Genomic DNA, 24,956 nt, shown 5'->3' on the forward strand with positions numbered 1-24,956 from the left:
GCTTGAGTTTATATCGCTCACGTATGACGTAAGGGCAGCTAATGCTAACTCTTTCAGGGAGCCGGAGAGATGGCGGCACTTCTTCAGCAAGCGCTGGAGAGAAGTGAGATAAACAAACTGCCGAAAGCGATTCAAAACAAGCTCGAGAAGGTTCTGTCAGAGCAGCAGACGGAAATAGACTCACTAAAATCACAGCACGAGCGGTATAAGGCAGACTGCGGTGAGTAACGGTAGCAGGCGGGCCAGATAGTCATTCAACAGCTGTGTGTCTTATAAAGTAACGTTAGTTTACTGCCAACTGCCTTAATAGACAGCATGTTTAGGCGTCCTAAACGCATTTATAAAGTTTCAAAAACGACTTGTCTGGGTTATTGTTCTGGAAAGGCTTGTATCTTCTGCATACATTATATATCAAGTTGAGTCATTACTATAAAGTTTTTTTTTTGGTATAAATACTCACCCAACGTTTGTTAATACTGAGATGCAGTGGCTGACCAAAGAAAATGTTTGGGTCACGATGTTTTGATGTATTTTTCATTTAAACAATATGTGCGAAATGTGCAGACCTCTTGGTATTGAGACAAAACAATACACACCTTTATTGTAAATCTATAAAACATAATTAATTCACTTCTCATATTTTTTTCTTCTTCTTCTAAATCAGCAATCATAAATGAAGTGTCAAAAGTGCTGTTAGTCTGAATTTTCCCAGTAAAACATGTTACAGAAGTTTGTTTTTAATCAACAGAGCAACAGTATTTTAATCTTGAGAAGAAGCTAGCTGAGAGTCAAGAGCAGTTCTTGTCCCAAAGTAAAGAGTATCACAGTATTAAGGAGGAGAACAGCCATCTCGGTAAGTACTGTGCCGTTATACTGTTTTTATATATGGATTTCATTGACACAAAGCAGCTGTATAACATGAGTATGCTTGTACTTTTTTTTTTTAAGCTGAGGAACTTAAGAAGTTGAAAGATATAGAGGAAGAGCAGGGAGCAACTCAAGAGGTAACTATTTGAGTTTCCCACCTGTCATGCTTCATACAGGCCTTCATATTTTGAGCAGATAAAGATGTAAATATCCCAATGTTTTTGCATTTCAGAGTGCACCACCAAGAGCCAAATATGAAATTGAGGCAGAAAACAGAGAGCTCTCGCGGTTGCTTGAGAAGAGAGCTCAAGAAGTGGAAAACCTCAGTGGTATGGCACTGTTTTTTTGTTGTTTTTGTTTTTTTACATTAGATGATCAAGGTTGCCATTGACTTTTGGAGTTTAATGTCATTAACCAAATGGGGTTGTTTTCATTACTGAACTGAAGACTTTTTATTTGCAAATAGCTTTGTTGCTGTACAGAAATTTGGAATTTCTATATTATACCAATTTTGAGACTGTAGCAAAAGCTATACTATTGATCAGAGTTCTTTATAAACGATAATTATAAATATTAGCAAATTATATTGAATCAGTGGAATGTAGCAGGTTTATTTTAATTAAATATTTATCTGTTCAACTAAACTGTCAATCAGAAATAAATTAATCAATAAGGTTATTTTTAATAATCTAATATTTATTTGTACAAAATTAGCCTCTTTTTTTGCAAATGTCTAGTTGCTTTTTGTCATATAAAAAAATTGTCAAGAAGTTTCAGCAGATACTATTTCTGATTCAATCGTCACACTGGAAAGACTGAGCACATTGCATTGTTGGATATATGGTGCGTAATGTGTTCTATTGTGTACTGCGTTGCACATTTTGGGACATGTAATGAACCACACTTGTATTACATACAGAAAATCTGCACAGTATGCATAATATTTATTGTATATTTGGTGGTCGTATTCTTCTCTGAACATATCCATTGTTTGTGCAGTTGAGTTGGTATTTGTTTTTTACACTTTTTTTTTTATATGTATAATTTCTAACATGTCTCTTATGGTCAATATGCAGAGGATCTCAAACGTCTCAATGATAAACTTGCGGAGACCAGCACAATAAAGATGGAGCTCCAGCTTAAACTTGATGAACTTCAGTCATCTGAGGTTTCCATTCAGGTAACCAGTGACTGTTATTTGGTCTCTATTATCATTCATTAAAGCATGTGACGATTGATTATATTCTTTTGATTTGATTATTTAATTGATTTACTGTTTACTGTTTTTTTTCTCTCTTTAGCATCGTGAGAAGCGAATGGAGCAAGAAAAGGAGCTTCTCCAGAATCAGAACACATGGCTGAATTCAGAGCTGAAGAGTAAGACGGATGAGCTGTACACAGTATTCAGAGACAAGGGCAAAGAGATCCTGGAGCTCAAGTGCTCTTTAGAGACTAAGAGGGAAGAGGTGTGAGAAATTTATAAGACATGTATTGGACTGTATTCTTTATAGATCACTTATCTGCATCAATCAGATTCATATATATATATATCTATGTCATAATCAGGTGACCAGGCTTCAGGACCAAGTAAACACGCTCAAGAAAAACAATGACAGCATGCAGAAGAGTACTGAAGATCTGATGAACAAACTCAAAGAGGTTCACGATCACATTCTTATTCTTGTTTGCTCTACCACGTGACAAAGAAGAGAAATTTAACCAAGGTATGTTGTTTGTCCTATATTTTTAGGCTAAAGAACAACGGGCCTCCATGGAAGAAAAGTACCGCAATGAGCTAAATGCTAATCTCAAACTCTGCAATTTGTACAAGGTCAGTAAATGTTGATATTTGTTGTGTGGCGTCCAACGTTAAGGTGCGGTATGATTTAAAACCCTAATCCTTTTGTTTGTTCACAGGATGCAGCAGCAGACTCCGAAGCCAAGAACGGTGAATTGAACAGAGCTGTTGAAGAGCTCAACAAACTGTTGAAGGAGACGATGGAAGGTTTGAAGGCTTTTTTTTTATTCATTCATCACACTGAAAATGGAAGGTTGAGCACACTACATGATCTTATATGTATTATACCCAGCATAGTATGTACTTCTATTGTATACTGCACAGTTTGGAAAATGTAGAAGGCCACCCTGGTATTGCATGCACAGGATGCAAATACTGCAGAAATAAAACATATCCAGTGTCTTGTTTTTAGTGAGTTTACACATTTTCTCTCGTTCCCTTACTGTGAATGTTGTGCTGAGTTTAAATACCTATTTTATCAACAGCCAATAAAGGCACAGAGAAGAAGCTGTCAGAGCTGCAGGGTTTAAGGGAGAAAGCAGAGTCTGATCTACACGAGAAGGTCAGGAATCTGGAGAAAGAGCTAGAGAATGCCAACACACGCCTTGCGGACTTTAAGAGGAGAGGTAATGCAAAAAAAAAAACAACTGCTTGAGTTTGTTTTGGTTTTTGTTAGGTTTAGCCTGAAGAATCTTAGGTCCCATTTACACTGCATGGTTTAAGTGATCCAATTCTGATTTTTCCCTCTCATGTGGCACAGATTGCATATGACGTGACTGTGTAAGCAGGAAAAAAACACATTCATTCTGATATCCTCAGATCGGATTCAGGCCTCGCTCATATGTGGTAATAAATCTGATTTGAATCGGATGCGTGCATTTGCATCTGCCATGTAAGCGGTCAAATCAGATATTCCCCAGTAAATGTGAGTTGTACGACATAGAAAAAGGGATGGAGGTGAATGACGTCACCTCAGGTGGACACGAACTGTGATCAAGGGCCAGTGTTGCCAAGTCTGTGGTTTTTCTGCAGAATTGGGCTACTTTAACACAGTTTTGAGTTGCAATTGGGCCTTTCAAGGCTCTCCTCGTTTTTTCCGCCTTACGAGATAAATATTTTGCTGACCTTTAAAGATGTGTGGAAAAGTGCCTACAACAAAACATTGTATAATCATTTTGTCTGCGTCCATTGCATATTGTGCCATTTTAATTCCTTTTCCATTTAAGAATGTCTTGGGCTGTTTCGCCACTGTATAGTGTAAATGCAAATATCGGATACGGGTCACTTTTAAAAGATGACGTAAGCGGGTTGTCACCAAATCGGAATTGTGCATCAAGACCTGCAGTGTAAATGCAGCCTTAGATTACACTTTTTATGGATTCAAGATTTCAGTCTGAATTTGTATACATCTAAAGGTGTTCCAGCTCTCACAGAAGAGGAGCTAACAAACCTCTCGCCAACTGCAGCTGCAGTAGCCAAGATTGTTAAGCCAGGCATGAAGCTAATGGAGGTATACAATGTTTATCACAAAATAATCATTTTGTGACACTTTACTGCTGTTAGCATGATTGAATTTAGTTTATGTAATGTTCATTGTTATTAGTAACTTTTCTGTATCTGCTATCAGCTGTATAATGCCTTTGTGGAGGCCCAAGACCAGCTGCACTTGGAGAAACTGGAGAGTAAGCGTGTAAACAAGGTTCTGGATGAGATAGTTCTGGAGGTGGAGACCAAAGCTCCCATCCTGAAACGCCAGAGAGAGGAATATGAGAACATGCAGAAGTCCATGGCTAGCCTCTGTGCCAAACTGGAGCAAGCTATGAAGGTTTGCACATATTTGAGAGAGTAAGCAATAGAGAAAAAAAACATGTTGATCAGTAGACGCTAATCTGTGTCTTTTCTCTTGTATATCAGGAGGTTCATCGGCTGCAGAAGGAGACGGATGAAGCCAACAAGAGAGCTTTAGGACTTGAGAGAGATAATCAGAGATCAAAAAGGCAGCTAGCAGACATGTCTGAACAGGTAAGCCCCAGGCTCTTAACATTAGGATTACATTAAACATTTAGATGAAACACCTAGTTTCAGCCTCAGACAGCACTGGTTCTGATGACAAAATCTACATATATTTCTACAATTTTTTTTTCTTTCTTTCAGGTAAGTGTGCTGCTGGTTGAGGTGGAGGAGGCACGTGGTAATCAGGTGGTGCGTGAGGACTTGAGCTCGGCTGTGAGCAGCAGCTCTGAGGTCCAGGGCTCACGGCAGGTGGCCTTCCGCAGCGTCCAAGAACTTCAGCAGCAGAATCAGAACCTTCTGGCCCAGGTCAGGGACCTGGAGGAGCAAAGACAGAGGGACCAGAACCAGGCTAAGACTGCCAGGTACTGTAATTGTAATCTTGGGAGTGGCATATAAACCAAAGGAATAAATACATGCATTTCATCTTTGACATCTGCCTGAACTATTACATATGTTGCCCTGCTATTCTTCATTATGCCGCGGATGCACTTACCTCAGCTCTCATGATCATAATCTGATTCCTGCTGCGTTTGTACTGTGGCACTCGATAGGATCTCTCACATTATATTGAACTGACACGTTCAATTGTAGTGTCTGTTCTCTAACTGAACTCCAGTGATCCAGTAGTGGTGACTTTAGGAGTGGCCTCGTAGGGCAGCGAAGCAAGTGCATTCTGGAAGTTGTTTTCTTTCACCATGAGACAAAAATACATTTTCTGTCTTTTCTCAGTCTTGAAGGCACCAAATTCAAAAATAATTTCACATTTCTACTACATTAATGACCCAGTTTAAATACAAAGCTTAATGCTAAATCACTGAAGTAACCCTTTAACACTCAAAGATCAGTAAAAAAAAATCATTATCTGCTCTTTCAGACAAACTGAGTTGGAACAGAATCTGGAGAAGGTTCAGAAGGAACTGGAGCAGATCAAAGAACAGCAAAACCACCAGAAGCAACTGTCTGATTCTGCAACCCGACAAAGAGACATGTATCGCATCCTGCTACAGACAGCAGGAGTCGAGCTCCCACCACAGGGTGAAAATTTACCCTTTAGACCAAACAGCCTTTTTTTTTAATTGGCTTTTGATCCAAATGGTAAATTAAGTCCTTTGGTTGTGTTCAGGTTCAGAGGCTGGATCTCATTCCACCACTCCCAGCAGGCCAGGACCCATGTCCACCAGATCTACACCCCTGAGGTCTGCAGCTTCAGAATCTTACCAGGCAACTCAGGCTAAAGCAGCACTTAAACAGGTTAGACAGATTGACTCACCTTGGTTCTTTGCTTTAAAGAGTGAGTTCGTTCAAAAAATGTTGGCATTGTTTTCCAAACCTTAATGCTTTTGTTGAATGTAAAAGAGCAGCATAAACAGTGTTCTGCTAGACCTGCTCTTTTTGTATTAAAGGTTTGGAATGACATAACATTGAGGGAATTATAACAATATTCATTTTTGTGTCAACTGTTCCTTATAAAATGACTCTGCAGCACAAACCTAATTTAATATTAACCATGAAACTGCACGTTTTCACTTTGCAGCTTAATGATTCCTTTACAATATATAAAAAGGAGAAGGCAGAAAATGACAAGCTTCTGAACGAACAGACTGAGAGGCTTCGTGGTCAAGTGTCTGACCTGCTCTCACAAAAGGCTAAACTTACGTCTCAACTGGAATTCGCCTTTAAACGGTGAGCTTTAAACTTGTCTGAAATATCTGAATCAATTAAAGTTGGATATTGTTTTTACCTTACTTTAACCTGAGCAGTCCCGCCACAGCTACATGTGAATGTATTTATTTATTTATAATCAACATTTAATACATGCAACACATGCACATACTGTATAAGCAGGAAATAATGCTATTTAGCTCATGGCAGAGGGAGGCAGGTATCATCATGGTAGAGGTTGAGTAGCATGAGTAGCGTTTCAAATTAAAGTATAAATTCTTTAGTTTAAAAGTGCTCATGCGATTAGAATTTACTTACAACTGTTTATCCTAAACTAGCACTGAGACCCAGAATTTGCCCTCCCTAAATTTACAGTCAGAAGCCGCTACTGATTAAGATGGGAAAAAATAGGATTTTGTTTTCAATATGTATAATATCATTATATTTCATTAGTTAACTTTATTTTTGGACCATTGTGAAATAATATTTAATTTCCCAGAATGTAATTAAGGTTTGTTATTTATCACAAATTTTTATGTAAACAAATGTTTTATTCAATTATCTTAAAATGGTGTGGAATTTTCGTCGTAATATGTTGTTTAATTCAAATTGCATCACATGATTTGAAAAGGATTGAATTCTTGAAATTTGAATTGGTGGTACATGGCAGGTACGAGATGCTTCAGGATAATGTGAATAGCTTTCGACGAGAGATTGAATCACTGCGGGAGAAGAATCAAAAGATGAATGCCACTCATCAGAGACATGAGCAAATCATTCACACAATGACTCAAGATCTGAGGGAGGCCAATGAGAAACTAACCATGGCTGAGGTGAGAGAAAGTTAAATTCTGTATGGACCATCAGCAAACAAATATGCAATATTCAATTGTTTGTTTTTATATGTTCTGCCAGTTGCGTGTTGAGAATATCCGTAAGGAAAGAGACATTCTGAAGCAGGTGGAAAACAGACTGACTCAAGAGAAAGAGTCCGTCCTGACTGAGCAGCGGGGCCAGAATCTCCTGCTCACCAACCTCAAATCTATTCAGGTACTGCTTGTCTACATATCCCAACCAACTTTGTCAAAGCTGTCGTCCCTTTGGCCTTCTTAATTTCCTCTTTATATCACAGCTGATCATGGAGCGCTCTGAGACTGAGACCAAGCAGCTCTACAACAACCAGATCCAGCGCCTGGAGAAAGAGATTATCCAGTTAAAGAAGAAACTGGAACAGGAGGTGGAACAAAGACACTCACTGGAACGCAACCAAGATGTAAGCTCATCAGTACACTCCCTTTTAATTAGGGTGGTTTTATAATGGTCAACTTGTTGGTTTTGCAGTTGACTTGTTTATCAAAACTCTACAACCCCACAAGTGCATCTGTCTACACCTAAAAGACTTGTGGGAATAACATGTCTCATTTCTATTGGACAGGCACAGCTGCTGGAGGTTAGGAAGCAATTGGAGGCACAGACAGCACTACATCAGAAAACTAAAGAGCTGCTTCGAACTACTGAACAGCAGGTCACCTCCATGAGACAGCAACTGAACAACGAGAACCTTGGCACAGCACCTAAACAGCCTGTCAAGACATTACCCAGAGGTAAACAGAAATTAGAAGATGGATTAGTGTGTGTCATATAATTTCCATTGCTGTAATAGACAATATTGTTCCTGTTACTTGCAGTTTCAGCTCCTGGTGTTCCTCAGCAGGAGGTAGATGAGCTCAAAGCACGTTTACAGCAGGCTGAAGAACAGAACTCTGACCTGAAGGAGCGTTTGAAAAACACCACAACCAATGTAGAGCAGTACAGATCCATGGTGCTCAGCTTGGAGGAGTCTGTAAACAAAGAGAAGCAGGTAATGATCTTCTTTAACCTGGGCCCTGGATTGGTTTATGGAGTAAGTGTATATAACAATTACATAAAATAATCTTAATTATTTTCATGGTGCCTAAAACCCAGGGTTTGCGCAAACTAAACTGAAACATACCTGGCTAGCCACCTATACCGGCTTTATGATATAGGTCCCTGTTCAGTTGATTTTAACGCAGTTCCCAAGTAGCCACAGTACTAAAATTAGCCCTGTTTTTCACTTCTAGTTAGCTGATCAGGCACGGACCTCCATTGACAGCCAACTGAAGACTGCACGTGAGTTGAACCAGCAGCTGGAAGCCCGTCTGCTGGAAGCAGAGAAGGAAAAGCTTGAGCTCCAGGAGGAGAAGATGAAAGCTGTAGAGAGCGTTGAAGAAAGGGTCAGGAATGCACACGGATGGCATGTTAATGTTTTTTTGTAGCTGTTCCGTATAGGAAAGTTATTAAGATCGAAAGCCCTTCTTTTTGCTGCACAACAGGTGAAGGAACTGAAAAGGAGTGTGACGGGCATGCAGACGGAGCTGCAGGATGCACTGCAGAGAGCTGCGGCTGCGGTGGCCCAGGAGCAGAAAGCCACGCAGGACAGCAAGCTACAGGTGGGCATGACATTCCTAAATCAAATCTGAATTCTTCCTTCACACAGCTACCCACTGATATTCTTGGATATTTACTCATCTATTTTTTATATCTGGCCCAAGGCTAAGCTTGCTTCAGAGGCTCAGAATAAATACGAGCGAGAGCTCATGCTGCACGCTGCAGATGTGGAAGCCCTACAGGCCGCCAAGAAACAGGGACAGTTGTCAGCACAGAACCTGAAGCAGCTAGAGGAGAAGGCTCAGAAAGCTGCATCTGAACTGCATCAGGGTCGGACGGGCTGGGAACAGCAAGAGAAGAGACTGAAGGTGAGATCTTGTGGTTGACAAAGGCAGAAGAAATTAAAAACTGATGCTAAATTATTTTAGAGAGCCTCACAGACCATCATAAATCAAATGCTATATTTAGGGGCCAAGCACTGATGATCAGTTGATAAGAAGAGTTCTTATTATTCTTCCTCTTTCTTCCGCTCTCAAGTCTATGGCAGCCAAAAGAACTGCTTGTGGGAAAGCTTTGCAATTTGGTACACTGATTAGGCTACTTGCAGCATTTTTGCTCTGCATAACTTCTAAACAATTTACCCAAAAATAATACTACATTCAGTGCAGCATACCAAGTGGAATTATTCGCAATTTTCCCATATCTGCCATTTTGGCCCTTGACCATCATTTTAAATAATGAGATAAATGCTATAGTTTATTAACACATTAGCATATCCTTACAAAACTCTGTATGTATCAGGACTGAAAAAGTTTCGGAACAGTGCCACCAATTTGTGGTCATAAATATATAATGAAATTTAAATTTAAACATATTCAAATTTAAACATATTCAAAAAATAGGCTTTGGCATATTGACAACTTTATAGGTGTAATTGTCATCTCACACTGACCACACAACTTCAATTTGGTAACATTGTTACTTATTGGTCAAAGGTGATAAATGCAAATACTGGTAATATGATTTAATTGCCTATGATATTTAAACTGTTCTGACTATAACATCTTAAAGGTCTTCAATTACTCGTTGCTTCAGTTGGTCTGATGCTCCCAGCTTGTATAACTCATGCCAGTTTTTTGCTTGGCCCCTTAATTGCTGCTTGCAGCTACATTTAACCTTAGCTTTATGTGCATGAATAATCTTTGCAATGTTTGGTAAGACACTGAAGTGAATCCTTGGTCATTTATTTAAAGGGATAGTCAAACCTAAAAAGAAATGTCATCTTTTTCTCTCCCTCATGTTGCTCCAAACCTGTATGAATTTCTTTTTTTCTACTGAAACCAAAATAATATATTTTGAAGAATGTTAAACAGGTCTGGTTCCTATTGACTTCCATTGTATTATTTGGCCAGACAATAGTCATTGGGAACCAAAACTGTTTAGTTATCAACATTCTTCAAATTTTTGTGTATTTTGTTTTACACAGAAGTAAGTAAGTCATACAGGTTTGGAATGACCTGAGTAAATTATGATAGCATTTTATTCATTTGCTGGACTATCTCTATAACGTCATATCCTTTTTAGAGCTTTTATTAAGTTGACATTCTCTATTTTTCTCCTCAGGAAGAACTTTCTAAAGAGCAGAAGAGAGCAGAGGATCTACAAAAGCAGAACAATATGCTCCACGAGCAAATGGAGAACCTGAGCAGCAAGATAGCCGCCTGCACCCAGCAGCAGACCTCTAGAGAGGGCAATCTGAACATCTCTCTAAATGAGGAAGGCAAGTCTCATGAGCAGATCCTGGACATTCTCAGGTAAAACCCCTTGCAACGTGACCCTTTTGAGGCATGAAATGTTGTTAAAATGTCTTACAATACTATAGAAATAAGAACTAGGATACAAATAATTTGGCCTCTCATTCCCAACAGGTTTGTACGGCGGGAGAAGGAGATTGCTGAGACTCGGTTGGAAGTGGCAGAGGTAGAGACCCTGCGCTATAAACAGCGTATGGAGTACCTGGAGGGAGAGCTGAAGGAACTACAGGACAGCCTGAATGCAGAGAGAGAAAAGCTACAGGTCATTAAAAGTTTTTTCAATCAGTTTTACCAAACTTTCTCTTCATCTGCTATTGGTTGGACAAACTGATGGTCCCATTATAGACTCATGCCATTGGTTGAGCCAATGTTATTTTCCTATAGAGTATTCACTTTTCTTAGGAATCAGCCTGTATAACCTTATTTAGTTGTTTTTGCATGTTTAGTTGACACAAAAGAAAGCATTTAATATCAAAGAAAGTTAACACTTTACAGAAATTGGTCTGATTTTAAAACACACACATACTCTGTAATCAGTTAACATCTTTATCTACAGTTGACAACAAAGACCTTGACACAGCAGGAAGACATGATGAAGCGAATGGAGAGTATGAGTGCTCTGACCGAGACCAACAAGATGCTGAAGAATGAGAAGAACAGACTGGAGCATGAATTACAGCAGACTAAGGCCAAGGCAAGATCTTAAGAGCTCACGGTGTACATCACTCTTTATGAATATTTCTTGTCTAAAGCCCCATTCGCAAAGGATTAGTATTATCTGAAGACCTCTGGTGATTTGTAATAATTGTAGAGAATGTCTGTGATCTTAATCCTGTGCGAATCGGCCATGTCTGTAATTTGTAAAGCAAAAATTCCCCTCCAAATTACATTCCATATTTTGCCAAACACTGGGGTACTGTGAAAATAGGGGTCCTGTGCGAATCGGCATCTCTGTGATTTGGCCAGGATCAGGTGGATAGTTTATAATTTTTAAAGGTTTTTGTTTCCTGTGCGCATTTCTATCTTTATATATATTATATTCTTTCTTTCATAAAGAATGGAGGCTGCATTCGTAATGTGCGCTGTTATCAGTTTCAGTGCAGCCGCACAGATTACTTTCACTTTAGAATAAGTAACAATTTGGAAATAAATTGCTTGAATGGTGTAATATTAATATCAATATTATTCTCAATGAAAAACAACATACAATGACAAGCTTGCTTAAATGGGTGCTTTTACATTTAGCTTTGAAACTGAATCTTCCGCTGTATATTGTCAGCTTCTAACTCGCGATAAATGAAATCTGACTCCTGCCGCTGGTCTGTGCTCAGTACAGTTTTTAATTGTAGCATCTGTTCTCTAACTCAGCGGAATTATTTTTATTACTATAAAACAATCAAAACGATATCAATACATTTGCTTATTTGATACAGCTATATCTATAATGAAAAAAACATTTACAAGTCTTGACATCATATCCAGATAAGAGATAAGTCAGTAAAAGTCTTAAAAAATGCATTGATCAGTTGCCATATCACCCTGTAGCCCAAGACTGGTTTCCCACTGAAGCTAAGCAGGGCTGAGCCTGGTCAGTACCTGGATGGGAGACCAACTGGGAAAACCAGGTAGCTGCTGGTAGAGGTGTTAGTGAGGCCAGCAGGGGGCGCTCACCCTGTGGTCTGTGTGGGTCCTAACGCCCCAGTATAGTGATGGGGACACTATACTGACAAAGAGCACTGTCCTTCGGATGAGACGTTAAACCGAGGTCCTGACTGTCTGTGGTCATTAAAAATCCCAGGATGTCCTACGATAAAGAGTAGGGGTGTTTCCCCGGCATCCTGGCCAAATTTGCCCATTGGCCCCTGTCCATCATGGCCTCCTAAAAAATCCCCATATCCTGATTGGCTTCATCACTTGGTCTCCTCTCCACCAATCAGCTGGTGTGTGGTGAGCTTTCTGGCGCAATATGGCTGCCGTCGCATCATCCAGGTGGATGCTGCACATTGGTGGTGGTTGAGGAGATTCCCCCTTCAATGTAAAGCGCTCTGAGTGCCTTGAAAAGCGCTATATAAATTGAACGCATTATTATTATTATTCTTATTGCTTATCCCGTGCAAATGTGCCATACAAAATTCAGATGTGGGGGAGTAATTTCTAAATCAAAGAGGTCCCTAGATAATACTAATAATGTGCGAATAGGGCTTTATTCATTAGCTAAAATGATCATCAGAGATCATTTTAAATTTCCTTTTTAAATGAATAATTTATTAATCTATAATAATAAAAAATCTAACTCATAATTAACAAACTCAAATGAAAACATTTAGAATCAAAATGAAATATACTACCTCCCTCACCAATAACTATTTGCTTTATTAACTAACACAGTTATTGAATTAAAAATGAGATCGAATGATGTGCAGTTGCAGGTATATTGGTGTAAATTGAATATTTGCTTAAACATGGCTAATCAGATTTTGATTGTCATGTAATTTTGTAGGTGCGTAAGCTGGAAGCAGACATCAAGCCCCTTTTGGACTCCAATGCTGAGCTGAGTGAGAAGAGTGGCATGTTACAGGCTGAGAAGAAACTCTTGGAGGACGATGTCAAGCGCTTAAAGGCCCGCACACAGGTCTCGGGATCTCACTGCTTTTGCATAAAGTTCTGTGCATTGAATGAAGCATGTAGAATTTTATATTAAATACCAATATGTTAGGCCAGTTTTATTCAGCCAAGCATGACCAAACTTGACTGGTAATGTGGTTCTCAGTATCTAACTCTGTGACTTTATTGGTCATGCAGCAACTGCTGAGTCAGCAGAAGGACAGCGATCAGGAGGAAAGTAAGAAGCTGAATTCTGAGAGGGAAGCCCATCTCAAACGCATACAGCAGCTTACAGAGGAGACGGGGAAACTCAAGAATGAGGTGGCAAGGTCAGTGTGCAGTTTGATTTAATTATAACTCTTTAAAGTTTGAGTGTTTGTTGCTTAGCAGAGCAGTATTCATTCTCTACCTACTAAACAGGAGCCAAGCTTCAATCACTACCGCTCAGAGCCAGGTCCAGAACTTGCAGGATACTCTTGGAAAGGTCACCACTGAAAGGGATAATCTGAAGAAGGAGCTGGAGACAAAGACTCTGGACATACAGGAGAAACTCAAAACCATCACTCAGGTCAAAAAGATAGGTCGTCGCTACAAAACCCAGTACGAAGAGCTCAAAGAACAGCATGATAAGGTACACTGGAACAGATGGTTATCATTTAGAATTTTTTGGTCAGGTTAACCATTGAAAATGTCTTGAATTGATCTGAGTGTCACATCTCTGACAGATGGTGGCAGAAGCTGCTTCCAAGCCAGCACAGGAGCAGGAAGACCGTCAGGCTTCGGTGCAGGAGATTCAGAACCTGAAGAGCTCATTGAGTCTGGCACAGAACAGATCCTCCGAGCTGGAAACTCAGCTGGACGGCATACAGAAGGTACTCATTTAAGGCTTAGATGACAATCATCTCTAAAAAAAAAGTTTATAAAAGCATTGTTGTTGAAATCCATACAAATCAAGTGATTTAGTCCATGGTTTCTGAAGAGACATTTAATTTAGGCTTTTTTACACATATACACATTAATGCACATTCATGGAGTACATCAAATAAAGTATATGGAAACTCAACCATACTTTACCCCAAGAGCAAACCTCGTTGATTCTTGCATCTTAAGCATGCATATTTGAGCTTCTGTTTACCATTTTTGATGTGCTCTTTGTATGTGTATTGATCATTGTTTAGATGTGAATAAAAGCCTCTATTAAATGTTTCATTTTTGGGTGAACTAACCATTTGTGTCTGCATTAGATTAAAATTTTAAACCTCCAGCGTAAATTCAAACAATTAAAGCTTCCTCACAATGATTACTTTTACAGAGCCACATTGTATAATCCCTCAGTTCACTGAACTCAGTTCAGTTCATTAAATGTTTAATTCAGGAAGTGAGAGAGTAATGGAGTGTTGTTTGTTCATTAAGTTTTGAGACGGTGAAGTGTGACGTAAGTTTGATGGAGTGAGGCAAATGTTTTTGTTGGGCTTCAGTGGCCTTAATGGAAAAGAGTTTGAGTAGGAGGGTGTTCTTCCATCCTCCGTCATTGTTGCTTATGAAGTGTGTGAGTCAATGAGTCTGCCAGCAGCGTATTCAAAACTTATATGTGATGTTTTGTGCAGACGGTGCAGGAGCGTGAAGCTGAGGTGAAGAGCTTGCAGGAGCAGCTGGCACAGGTGCAGCCAGAGCTCAACCGTCTAAGAGCAGAGCTACAGGAGAAGGGTAACCTGGAGGAGCAGCTCCGACAGCAGATCGCTGATAAAGAGGAGAAGACCAAGAAAGCTTTCATGGGTGCCAAGCAGAAGATCAACCAGCTCAACAGTTAGTAAACCAGAACACATGACAAGCACATTAATCCTGTCGATATACTTACGGTTTAAAGCAGTTTATTCCATCTAGAAAATGATAACTGTTATTTGCAAGACAAACATCCAAATATTTTTTTTGGCATTTACAGATCAGATACTACTTAAAATAAAATTTACAATTTTAAATCAACTTTAATAGACTGAAGGCGGTTTGCCTTGTGATGCACCCAAAATAGTAAGTTGAGTTAGGTTGGCACACCACCATTCAAAAGTGTGTGGTCTGTAAGATTACTTATTTATTTGAAGTTTCTGTTTCAAATAAATACCTTTTTTTCTTTTCTTTTCTTTTTTAAAACTTTCTAATGACCAGAGAATCTTGAAAAACAAGTTCACTGTTTCAACAAAAATATTAAGCAGTACAACTGTTTTCAGCATACGTAAGTGTTATTTGAGCACCAAATAATCAGCATATTGCTGGAATTCAGCTTTGCCATCACAGTAATAAATTACATTTTATAATAGAGCTGGTTATTGTCAGTTGTATTTATTTCACAGTATTACAGTTTTTACTATATTTTTCATCAAATAAATGCAGCTTTGGTGTGCATAAAAGACCTTACAAAACATAAAAGAATTGTTCAGACTTTTGCACAAGATTAAGATCCCTTGGTTTGACAAGCATGTGTGTGTTTAAGGTGCAAAGGAGCAGCTGGCGAAAGAGAACGAGGAACTAAAGCAGCAGAGAGAGGAGCTGGATGTGAGGATGAGTGCGCTCAAGTCACAGTATGAAGGCCGTTTGAGTCGACAGGAGAGAGAGCTGAGGGAACTCCGTGAGCAACAGGAGAGACACGGAGAACAGAGAGATGAAGCTCAGGAGCCTGGCCAGAGCAAGGTACAATACCACAAGCTCTGCACTTACTGCCCATATTTACTCTGACAGATATATGTAGAAATACTATGTAAATGTTATTTTTTTTCCATTTAATTTGTGAGTTTTTTTAAACTATTACATTTTATATATCTTATACATCCTGGGCTTTATTTTTGAGTTAAATGTATGTCTTTATTAGGGCCGGGACTCGATTAAAAAAATTAATCTAATTAATTAGAGGCTTTGTAATTAATTAATCGAAATTAATCGCATTTTAATCGCATATAAATATTTGACCTGAGAACAATGAGAAGTAATTTTTCACATGTATTTTTAGTATACCATTGAATAATGACTGAATACATAAGCTTAATCAACAAAATATTGTTTATTTATTTCAGTCCAGCAGACCAGCGCAATGTTTGCCATTAAGTTTAGCAAAAGCATATTTGTGATATTTGAGGCTCGATGTGCTGCGGTGATACGCTAACTCCTTGTTGTATAGCTTGCACACAACCCTGCTCTTGACGACGCTTCCATGCTTTCGTTTTTTAAAACAAAATTTCCCATCCACGGGGCCAAGCAAAGCAGTCTCATCAGCTTCTTCGTTCATGTTCACGCATGCCCTGCGTCTCAATCAGCTCCCTAGTTCCCTAGTCGGGGCACTGATCAAGACATAAGTCAATGGGCTGACTCCCTGATCAGTGCCCTGACTACTGAACTAGGGAGCTGATTGAGACGCACCCATGTTGTTGTCGTGACTCCGGAGCGCTAGTTGGTGTTCCAGTAAAATCGGTCCGTCGAAACTGATTTATTGAAAAACATTCCGCGGTGCAAAAATAAATGCGGTTAAATTTTTTATTTTTTTTGCGTAATTAATTAACGCGTTAAAGTCACGTAATTAATTAATCTTAATTAACGCGTTAAAGTCCCGGCCCTAGTCTTTATTCTATATTGATCAAAGTACTTGTACTTTTCCAGGTTCAAGAGGCACAGAGGTCATCAGATGCTCGACAGATCACTCTCAAACCCACACCTGCTGCTGACAGAGGAAGGTAATGCTCCATTTAGAGCTGAAATTCAAGCATCTTTTATTCTGTCTGTGTTCACTATTGTCTTTCCATATTTCATCTATTAACAGTGCCAGTACATCCGAGCCGCCCACCGCTAACATTAAGCCCACACCAGTTGCTGCTGCCCCTAGCAAGCCTTCACCAATTGCAGGGAGCAAGTCAACCCCTAGGGCAAGCATCCGCCCAATGGTAACACCTGCTCCTGCAACCACCCCCACAGCCACAGTCATGCCCACCACACAGGTCGAAACGCAGGAAGGTAAGGCTGGAGGTCAGGCTTCATGGCATCTATTATGATTTATTTTATTGCATAAGTTGTAAATTGTCATTTTGTTTTGTTCCATCAGCCTTGCAGTCCATAGAGGGTCCACTAGAGCATGTGACTGTCTTTGGTAGCACCAGCGGCTCAGTGCGCTCTACCAGCCCTAACATACAGAACACACAGCCAATCCTTAGCCTGCAGCAGAGCCAAGCCACCGCTTTTGTCCAGCCCACTCAGCAGCAGGCCACTCAGGAACCAGCAACGACCATTATGGAGGCAGTGCATAGCTCACAGATGGAGAGGCCGTCCACTTCCACTGCTGTCTTTGGTACAGGTACAAAGAACCATGGTATTTAAAGGCAACATCCATTTATGTTTATTCATGTTCCCAGTCTTACTATACATTATATATGTGTATGTATATTATGAATCAGACTTGGTCAAAATGTAAATTTTTATTATTTCACATCTTTTACACCTTTTTGTAAGATATTTTCCACTGATCCCCTAGAATCCCCTCACCTCATCTTTATTAATATGAGGTTTCTTACTAATGTACCATTCTTCTGTCAGTGTCAGCAACAGCAGGCTCATCTGTGCCCAAGCGTGTGCGAGAGGAAGAACAGGAAAGCTCCACCGAGGTGACCGACTCCACACAGGACGACTCCACTCATCCACCCATCACAAAAAAGCTCCGCATCATAAGAAGAGTGGGCCTGGAGGTAGGCAGTGTATGTACCTTTCACCTGTCTGTCACCTTAAGGTTGATTGTTATTTATAAACAAATTTGTCAGACTTATTAAAAGACCGCTCATTAACAACTTTCTATTACATTCTGATCAGTTTTAACCTGGTAAAAATCCATAGTTTTTGTTATGGACACAATACTTAGGAAAGACTACTAAAAATGGTTTAATTTTTTAAAAGAGATATAACCCAGTGTTTCCCACACATAGACTCATTCGTGGCATTGCACCACAGAATCAACACCGGCCACCACATTTTTTAATGCTTTTTAAAACACGCATGTAGCGTAGTCGTTCAGCTGCATTTCCTTTCCCTGCTCTCCCTCCGTCTCTTGTGTGTCTCTTGTGTGTCTCTCTCTCTTCAACTCACTCACTCACTCACTCACTCACTCACTCACTCACTCACTCACTCACTCACTCACTCACTCACTCACTCACTCACCCACCCCCCAGTGATAGCAATCTAAGAGAAAGATGTGTTGTTTTAGATTTATCATCTGACAATGCCCTTTTTGCAGGATGCTTCAGGTACTGAGGAGAGTAATGATGCTATGGGTGAAGTTTCAGGAGAAGTCCAGCAGCCTTCTGATGCCAGTGAGGTACCAGCCTTTTATCTCTTAGTAACAGTATGACTGTAACACAGCAGTGAGCAAACCACTGATCATGCCTGTTCATCGCTTACAGGAAGCATATCCCGTCTTAGGAGAGGGAGATGAAGAATCTCTGTCTCAGTCTGTCCCAATGGATCAAGTGAGTGAGTCCCAACCATCCGAGTCTCAGATCAGCGGACATGATTCATCGGAGGAGTATAAGCATGATGTAATCATCATAGAGACAGATAGTGGCACTGAGGAGGAAGAGGAGGAGCAAGAGGAGCCTGTACAGGTCAGTGTGTTTCTTAGAGTTGCAGAAACTATGTAATTAGCAACATGTAATAAACTTCCTTCTTTCTGCAGTATGAAGATGATGATGATGCTGAAGATGAAGATGATGAAGATGGTGACGGAGGGATGGCAGAAGCAGCTGAGGAGAGTAATGAAGGCAGTGGGAGTGCAGATGCCAATGAGGCCTATGAGGGCGATGAGGCAGAGGTGATGACGATTAAGTTGCTTTGTTGTTGTTTGCTAGTAAATGATCCTAATTTACTACAGTAACTAACTGTATATATGAGATTGTTTTATTGTTGTAGTGAGTTTGACAGTTTAACGTGTTACGGAGGTTTTGATTTGGTGATTTGATATGGTGATTTTGGTGTGTTTGCAGGGTGGTGGGGCAGGCGATCCAGGCATTGACAATGAAGAGAGTCAAGAAGCATCGGGGACAATCCAGAAGCAAGCGGACTCTCAGAGCAGTGGTACAAAAACACACTACTCAATCACTTCTCAGAGTCACGAACTGTTACAGAACCTACACTAACTTTCAAAAGTAGTGTAACATAAAAAAAATGTTTTTGCAATGTCTCTTATGCTCGCCACGGTGACATTAATTTGATCTGAATTACAGTAAAAACTGTAATATTATGAAATATTACAATTTAATTGTAATTACCTCAGTTCATCTTCAGAACACAAATGAAGATATTTTTGTTGCAATACCTCAGACAGGCCTTCATTGACACCAATGTCATTTCCTCTCTCAAGACCCATAAAAGGCACTAAAGACGTCGTTACAAAGCCCATCTCACTACAGTGGCTCTACAATAATTTTATGAAGCGACAAGAATAGTTTTTGTGCGCAAAAAGAACTAAATAACGACTTGTATAGTGATAGTCGATTTAAAAACCAAGATTCGATCAGTTATGAATAAGCATATTGATTCAGGATTCGGCTCACCAATGTTACGTGATTTCAACAGTTTGGCAGTTTGACACGCTATCCGAATCATGAATCAATATGCTGATTCATAACGGTTCGAATCTTTGTTTCGAAATTGACCATCACTATATTAGTCGTTATTTCGTTTTTTTTGCACAAAAACTATTCTTGTCGCTTCATAAAATTATTTTAGAGCCACTGTAGTGAGATGGGCTTTGTAATGACGTCTTTAGTGTCTTTTTCATTTATTTATTTTTCATCCGAATTTTCATTTTTGGCTGAACTAACCCTTTAAAAGAACCGTTTTTGATTTTAATATGTAATTTATTCCTGATTAGCTGCTTAGGAAAGATTTCTTATTAGTATCACTGTTAAAATTAGTTGTGCTGCTTAATATTTTTGTGGAAACAGCGTTATATTTTATTTCCAGGATTCTTTGATCACCATCATTGAAAAAAGGTTATGCAACAACGACTAGATTATGAATGTGTAGAATATGGTCCTTTTATGAATAAGTGGCAGTTTATGGGGTCTGGCAATAGTGAATCTGAATAACTTCCCTCTGTGTTTACAGGTGAAGCTAGTGTCAGCACCATGGAGGCCTTCCCTGCTGAGCCTGTGAGAGAGCACCAGCCAGTCCCCAGCACCACCACCTCCTCCCTGGGCCCACGCCTGCCCCAATCCCCTCGGAGACCGCATCACACCCCACCCCCACGTCTCAATATCCACCCCATCCCTGAGCTTGGACCCCCCATCATGCAGGCATGGATGACAAACACTCAGAGTTTTGATTTTGTTGTTTTTTTTTGTTTGGTCACTCATACTTCCATTTCTTTTTTTTTAATAATTTTATGACTTTTCCACAGAGGCAGCCAGGACAGAGTAGACGACCCTCAATGAGTCGTGCACCCCAGCTCACGCCTGGAATCGGAAGCATGGTGAGTGAACTTTTTGCGTAAATCCAATGTAAACATCTTGCGTTTTTAAGGCTTCGGAGTGTCTGACCATCATTATTTTTGTTCCTTTGGTTCCTACAGCAACACTTCTTTGATGATGATGACCGAATGGTTCCCAGCACTCCCACCCTTGTGGTGCCACACCGCACAGACGGCTTTGCAGAGGCCATTCAGTGAGTCACAGCAGCTTTTTACTCTTTTATAGCAAGAAGGGACACATCATTAAACACCTCTGTTAATGATGTGTCTCGCCGTCTCAGTTCCCCTCAGGTGGCTGGAGTTCCTCGCTTCCGCTTCGGCCCTCCTGAGGACATGATGCCTCAGGCCAGCTCCTCTCATTCTGACTTGAGCCATCTGGCCACACATGGAGGTGAGCACCAGCTCGACAGAGTGACAATGCTTTCACGTTGTTTAGAAATTACCTTGATTGCAAGAATACAACCTGGAGATTCTGTTTATGTCATTTATGGACATTTATGTCCTTTCAGTGTCTGTGGAAACTCTGAACAATACTTGTACAGTATTTTTTTAAATTTTTTTATTAAAAGTTTTAGGTTTAAGGTTTTGTTTTTAAAGTTTAAAAAAAAAAAATTATTTGATACAAATGAATTTTGAGCCTCATTACTCAAGTCTTCAGTGCCACATGATCCTTTAGAAATCATTCATATATAAAAATGTGCTGCTAAGGAAACATTTCTTCTTATTAAAGTTGTGCTGCTTAATATTTTGTGGAAACTGATACTTTTTTTTAAAGAATGATTTAATCCAAGCATGCAGAATTAAATGTTCAATATTGTTAGATACAATAAATTAAATCATCTTAAAAAGTTAGGTCACCCAAAACTGAAATTGCTGTCAGTGAACCTAACACTTTAAATATCATCTGGTGACCAATATGAATATCAATGAAAACTAGCCTTTGGGCTAATTTGGGTACATTTACATTCATGAATGTTGATTAATGTACACTGTCCCTTTTTTAAATAAATATATTTTAAAAATGCATCTCTAGTTACCGGTAACAAACAGAACCTTACAGTAAAGTGTTGCTACAATACTCATAATGCTAAATAAAGTCATGTTCTGCTTTAATGACAGCAAAACATTCAGTTAACTTAGGTTTTCACTTGATGTCAAATGAAATAAGTCAGAACTGAAAATCCTAAAAAAGTACTATAATTGATGTGAATGCAGGTGTAAGACCCAGCATTCTTCCTGTAATGTGTTTTGCATAAAAGTAACTGGTTGTCTGTCTTCTGCAGGGTTGGGCATGTATGAATGTCCTCTCTTCTTGCCCACTCATGATGAAGAATCTGGAGGCAGGAGTGTCCCCACCACTCCTCTACAAGTGGCTGCTCCAGGTGAGTCATGTTATATACGTTTGGTCGATAATATATATATACTGTTAGTCAAACTTAACTGTTCTCCTCCCACTTTCATTTGTCTGGACAGTGACAGTATTCACAGAGAGTCACCCATCTGATGTGTCTGAGACGGCCTCTCAGTCAGTCCCCATGGTGAGCACATCCACCGCCAGTCTGACCGCCCCAGGGGAAGCTGTCCCGGGAGATGATGGAGATGATGTGTTTGTGGCCGAGGCTGAGAGTGAAAGGTGAGCAAACTTGCTCATTTTATTGGTTCACCTCTGAATGTTTCAGTTTTTCCTGGGGAGTTGTATCAGTTGTGCCATCTGTGTATAGTGCGAGCAGTGAGGCGTGTCTAGAGGGCCAGTCGGAGATGGAGTCCACTCAGCCACTCGACGATGCCAGTCTGCCCTCCACTAGTCAAGAGCCCACATCCAGCTCCGCAGGTACACACCATTTCATACCAGCTTCTTTCAGCTTTTTTTTTTTTTTTTTTGGGCCAGATCTGTTAATTTCAAATAAATCTATTTTGGTTACACTTTATTTTAAGGTGTTATTGTTACAGTTTAATTATATATTTAAGTACTGCTTAATATAAATTAACTTCTTGTATTTACTATAGGGTAAGGGTAGGATTAGGATTTGGTTGATGGTTAGTTTAATGTAGTTATGCATAATTTACTCTTAAAATTAAACCATAAATTACTGTTACTTACAATGTTAAGTGCATGTAACACGGACACTGTAAAATATGGTTATCCACTTGAAACATTACATGTAGTTAAAGGGTTACTTCACCGCTTTTTCATATTAAACTATGTTATTCCCTTAACTAAAACGAGTTGATACATACCTCTCTCGTCTCAGTGCGTGCACTTATTCGCTCTGACGCGCGGTGATGATCTGATAGCATTTAGCTTAGCCCACTAAGCCCAGTTCATTCACTATGGTACCAAACAGAGATCAAGTTAGAAGTACCAAACACCTCCATCTTTTCCCTATTTAAATACAGTTACACCAATAGTTGAACGATCAAGTATGGTGACAAAATAAAACGTGGTACTTCTCTAATCGGATTAAAAAGGAGAACTATAATGTATGGCGGATACTTCAGCTCGGCGCAGTAAAAAGTCCCGGCCGAAACATCTTTCCTCACACCTCCTGTCAATAGGGAGATGTGAGGGAGGATGTTTCGGGCCGGGACTTTGTACTGCGCCGAGCCGAAGTACTCTCAGAAGTGCTATTCCGCCATACATTATAGTTCTCCTTTTTAATCCGATTAGAAACGCGCTACGTTTTATTTTGTCACCATACTTGATCGTTCAACTACTCGTGTAACTGTATTTAAATAGGGGAAACGTGGAGGTGTTTGGTACTTCTAACTTGATCTCTGTTTGGTACCATAGTGAATGAACTGGGCTTAGGGAGCTAAGCTAAATGCTATCAGATCGTCACCGCGCGTCAGAGAGATTAAGTGCACGCACTGAGACGGGAGAGGTATGTATCAACTCGTTTAAGTTAAGGGAATAACATAGTTTAATATGAAAAGGCAGTGAAGTATCCCTTTAAAGTAATAATAACTTTAAAGCTGCACTATGTTAGTAGACATAAACAGAACTACTCTGCATGGGTGGCATAACATTCTTATAGGTGTACTGTGATGACAAAAACACAGTTTGAAATATGTATTTCATGATGTATGCTCTCATTATTTTATACACTTTGTAAATTTTGAACACAAAAAGTTACATAGTGCAGCTTAAAATTGTTCATAATTACATACATAATTACCCTAAACCACAACGTAATATAGTAACTACATTTAGTTAATTTTAGCACTCAATAACACCTTAAAATAAAGTGTAACCTTTGTTTTTAATTTCTGACATGATTAAGAAAGTCTCAGTAAAGAATACAATTCTTGAAAAGAAACTTAAGTAGTTTAGTAAAATTAGTTGTACTTGTTAAGCAAAGTGTCGTTATCATTATCACAAGGCTATAATAAAATATAGTAATAACAATAATGTATTATTATTAGTTAACCTGAACTTCTAACTAAAATGTGTTTATATTACCGTAAATATCATCTGGTGACCAATATGCATGTCTAGTTAACACAGGACCTTACAGTAAAATATTGCCATTATGTTAAATGTCATGTACTGCTTTATTGACAGCAAAACATTGTTTTTATATGACATCAAAATGGAATAAAAGTATATGAAACCAACATGGACCAACACCACCCCATTTCTCATTGTATTTTTAGATACTAGCACTAGCACCAGTACTGGTCAGGCCAAGCCTGCACGACTCCTTCCTCAGCACCAGCTGCCCCGGAGGAACCAGATCATCAGGAGAGGTTAGGACACATCTGTCTCACATGCACTACATCCACCCTCTCACTCAAACACTCTGACATTACTCACACCTTCTCAAGTAAATAACAACACACAGACTGTGCTTTTAAGCGTAACTTATTTTATTGAAGCAAAGGTTAATTGGCGTGTACAGAAGCCTGTTATTCGTCAGGACATTATCAACAGTTTGTGTAAAATTGGACATTTGTTCTGTAGAACTTTTTTTTAAATGAAGAAATGTAATCTACAAAGATCTTTCGATATGGTATCTCTGTTAGGTATGGATTTTCGTGGAGGCCGGGGTCGAGGACTCAACAGAGGCACTCCCTTCTAAATCCACCTGCCTTCACAGCGTCTGCCCAGCAGAAACACTGATCACACGCCAATGAACGACTCTTCAAAGCTCTCACAATCAGCCTACTGCTTTTTTTACTTTAGTTATTGTTGTTTCAATGTTGGTTCGATATGTTGTTTTATATTTTGCGAGTAATCATCCTGACGCTATGTTCAAAGGTTTTGCTAATAAATGGAGAATCTTTCTCGCCATGC

At 39.5% G+C, this 24,956-nt stretch overlaps 1 protein-coding gene across 2 annotated transcripts; it reads left to right on the forward strand.

Annotated features, from left to right (window-relative positions):
- The first annotated feature begins 18 nt into the window (after window positions 1-18).
- tpra (translocated promoter region a, nuclear basket protein) lies at window positions 19-24,953 on the forward strand. Of its 2 annotated transcripts, none has more exons than XM_067453930.1 (51): window positions 19-220; window positions 749-853; window positions 949-1,004; window positions 1,100-1,196; window positions 1,944-2,047; window positions 2,169-2,333; window positions 2,434-2,526; window positions 2,618-2,698; window positions 2,785-2,872; window positions 3,151-3,291; window positions 4,081-4,175; window positions 4,293-4,490; window positions 4,580-4,687; window positions 4,820-5,040; window positions 5,553-5,713; window positions 5,802-5,929; window positions 6,213-6,361; window positions 7,011-7,173; window positions 7,256-7,390; window positions 7,473-7,613; window positions 7,776-7,944; window positions 8,029-8,201; window positions 8,443-8,595; window positions 8,695-8,811; window positions 8,914-9,117; window positions 10,373-10,563; window positions 10,678-10,825; window positions 11,120-11,257; window positions 13,064-13,195; window positions 13,366-13,496; window positions 13,588-13,798; window positions 13,893-14,039; window positions 14,775-14,973; window positions 15,656-15,852; window positions 16,813-16,886; window positions 16,973-17,163; window positions 17,252-17,500; window positions 17,740-17,897; window positions 18,431-18,511; window positions 18,597-18,797; window positions 18,869-19,003; window positions 19,176-19,266; window positions 20,302-20,489; window positions 20,594-20,665; window positions 20,765-20,856; window positions 20,944-21,053; window positions 21,946-22,044; window positions 22,136-22,295; window positions 22,384-22,493; window positions 24,317-24,409; window positions 24,686-24,953. In XM_067453930.1, the coding sequence occupies exons 1-51, from the start codon at window positions 70-72 to the stop codon at window positions 24,739-24,741; spliced, it is 7,050 nt and encodes a 2,349-aa protein (XP_067310031.1). In that variant the 5' UTR covers window positions 19-69; the 3' UTR covers window positions 24,742-24,953. The 2 variants fall into 2 exon arrangements, with proteins under 2 accessions (XP_067310031.1, XP_067310032.1); XM_067453931.1 differs by having other exon boundaries at window positions 17,740-17,888.
- The last annotated feature ends 3 nt before the right edge of the window (window positions 24,954-24,956 follow it).

The sequence above is a fragment of the Pseudorasbora parva genome, chromosome 9 (assembly GCF_024679245.1).
Source record: "Pseudorasbora parva isolate DD20220531a chromosome 9, ASM2467924v1, whole genome shotgun sequence".
NCBI lineage: Eukaryota > Metazoa > Chordata > Actinopteri > Cypriniformes > Gobionidae > Pseudorasbora > Pseudorasbora parva.

Excerpts from the sequence above, each read along its gene's own strand:
- tpra (XM_067453930.1), top strand. The coding sequence starts at position 70 with ATGGCGGCACTTCTTCAGCAAGCGCTGGAGAGAAGTGAGATAAACAAA. Across the intron at positions 7,174-7,255 it reads AGAAACTAACCATGGCTGAG|TTGCGTGTTGAGAATATCCG; the intron begins GTGAGAGAAAGT and ends ATGTTCTGCCAG. Across the intron at positions 20,857-20,943 it reads GGCTTTGCAGAGGCCATTCA|TTCCCCTCAGGTGGCTGGAG; the intron begins GTGAGTCACAGC and ends TCGCCGTCTCAG.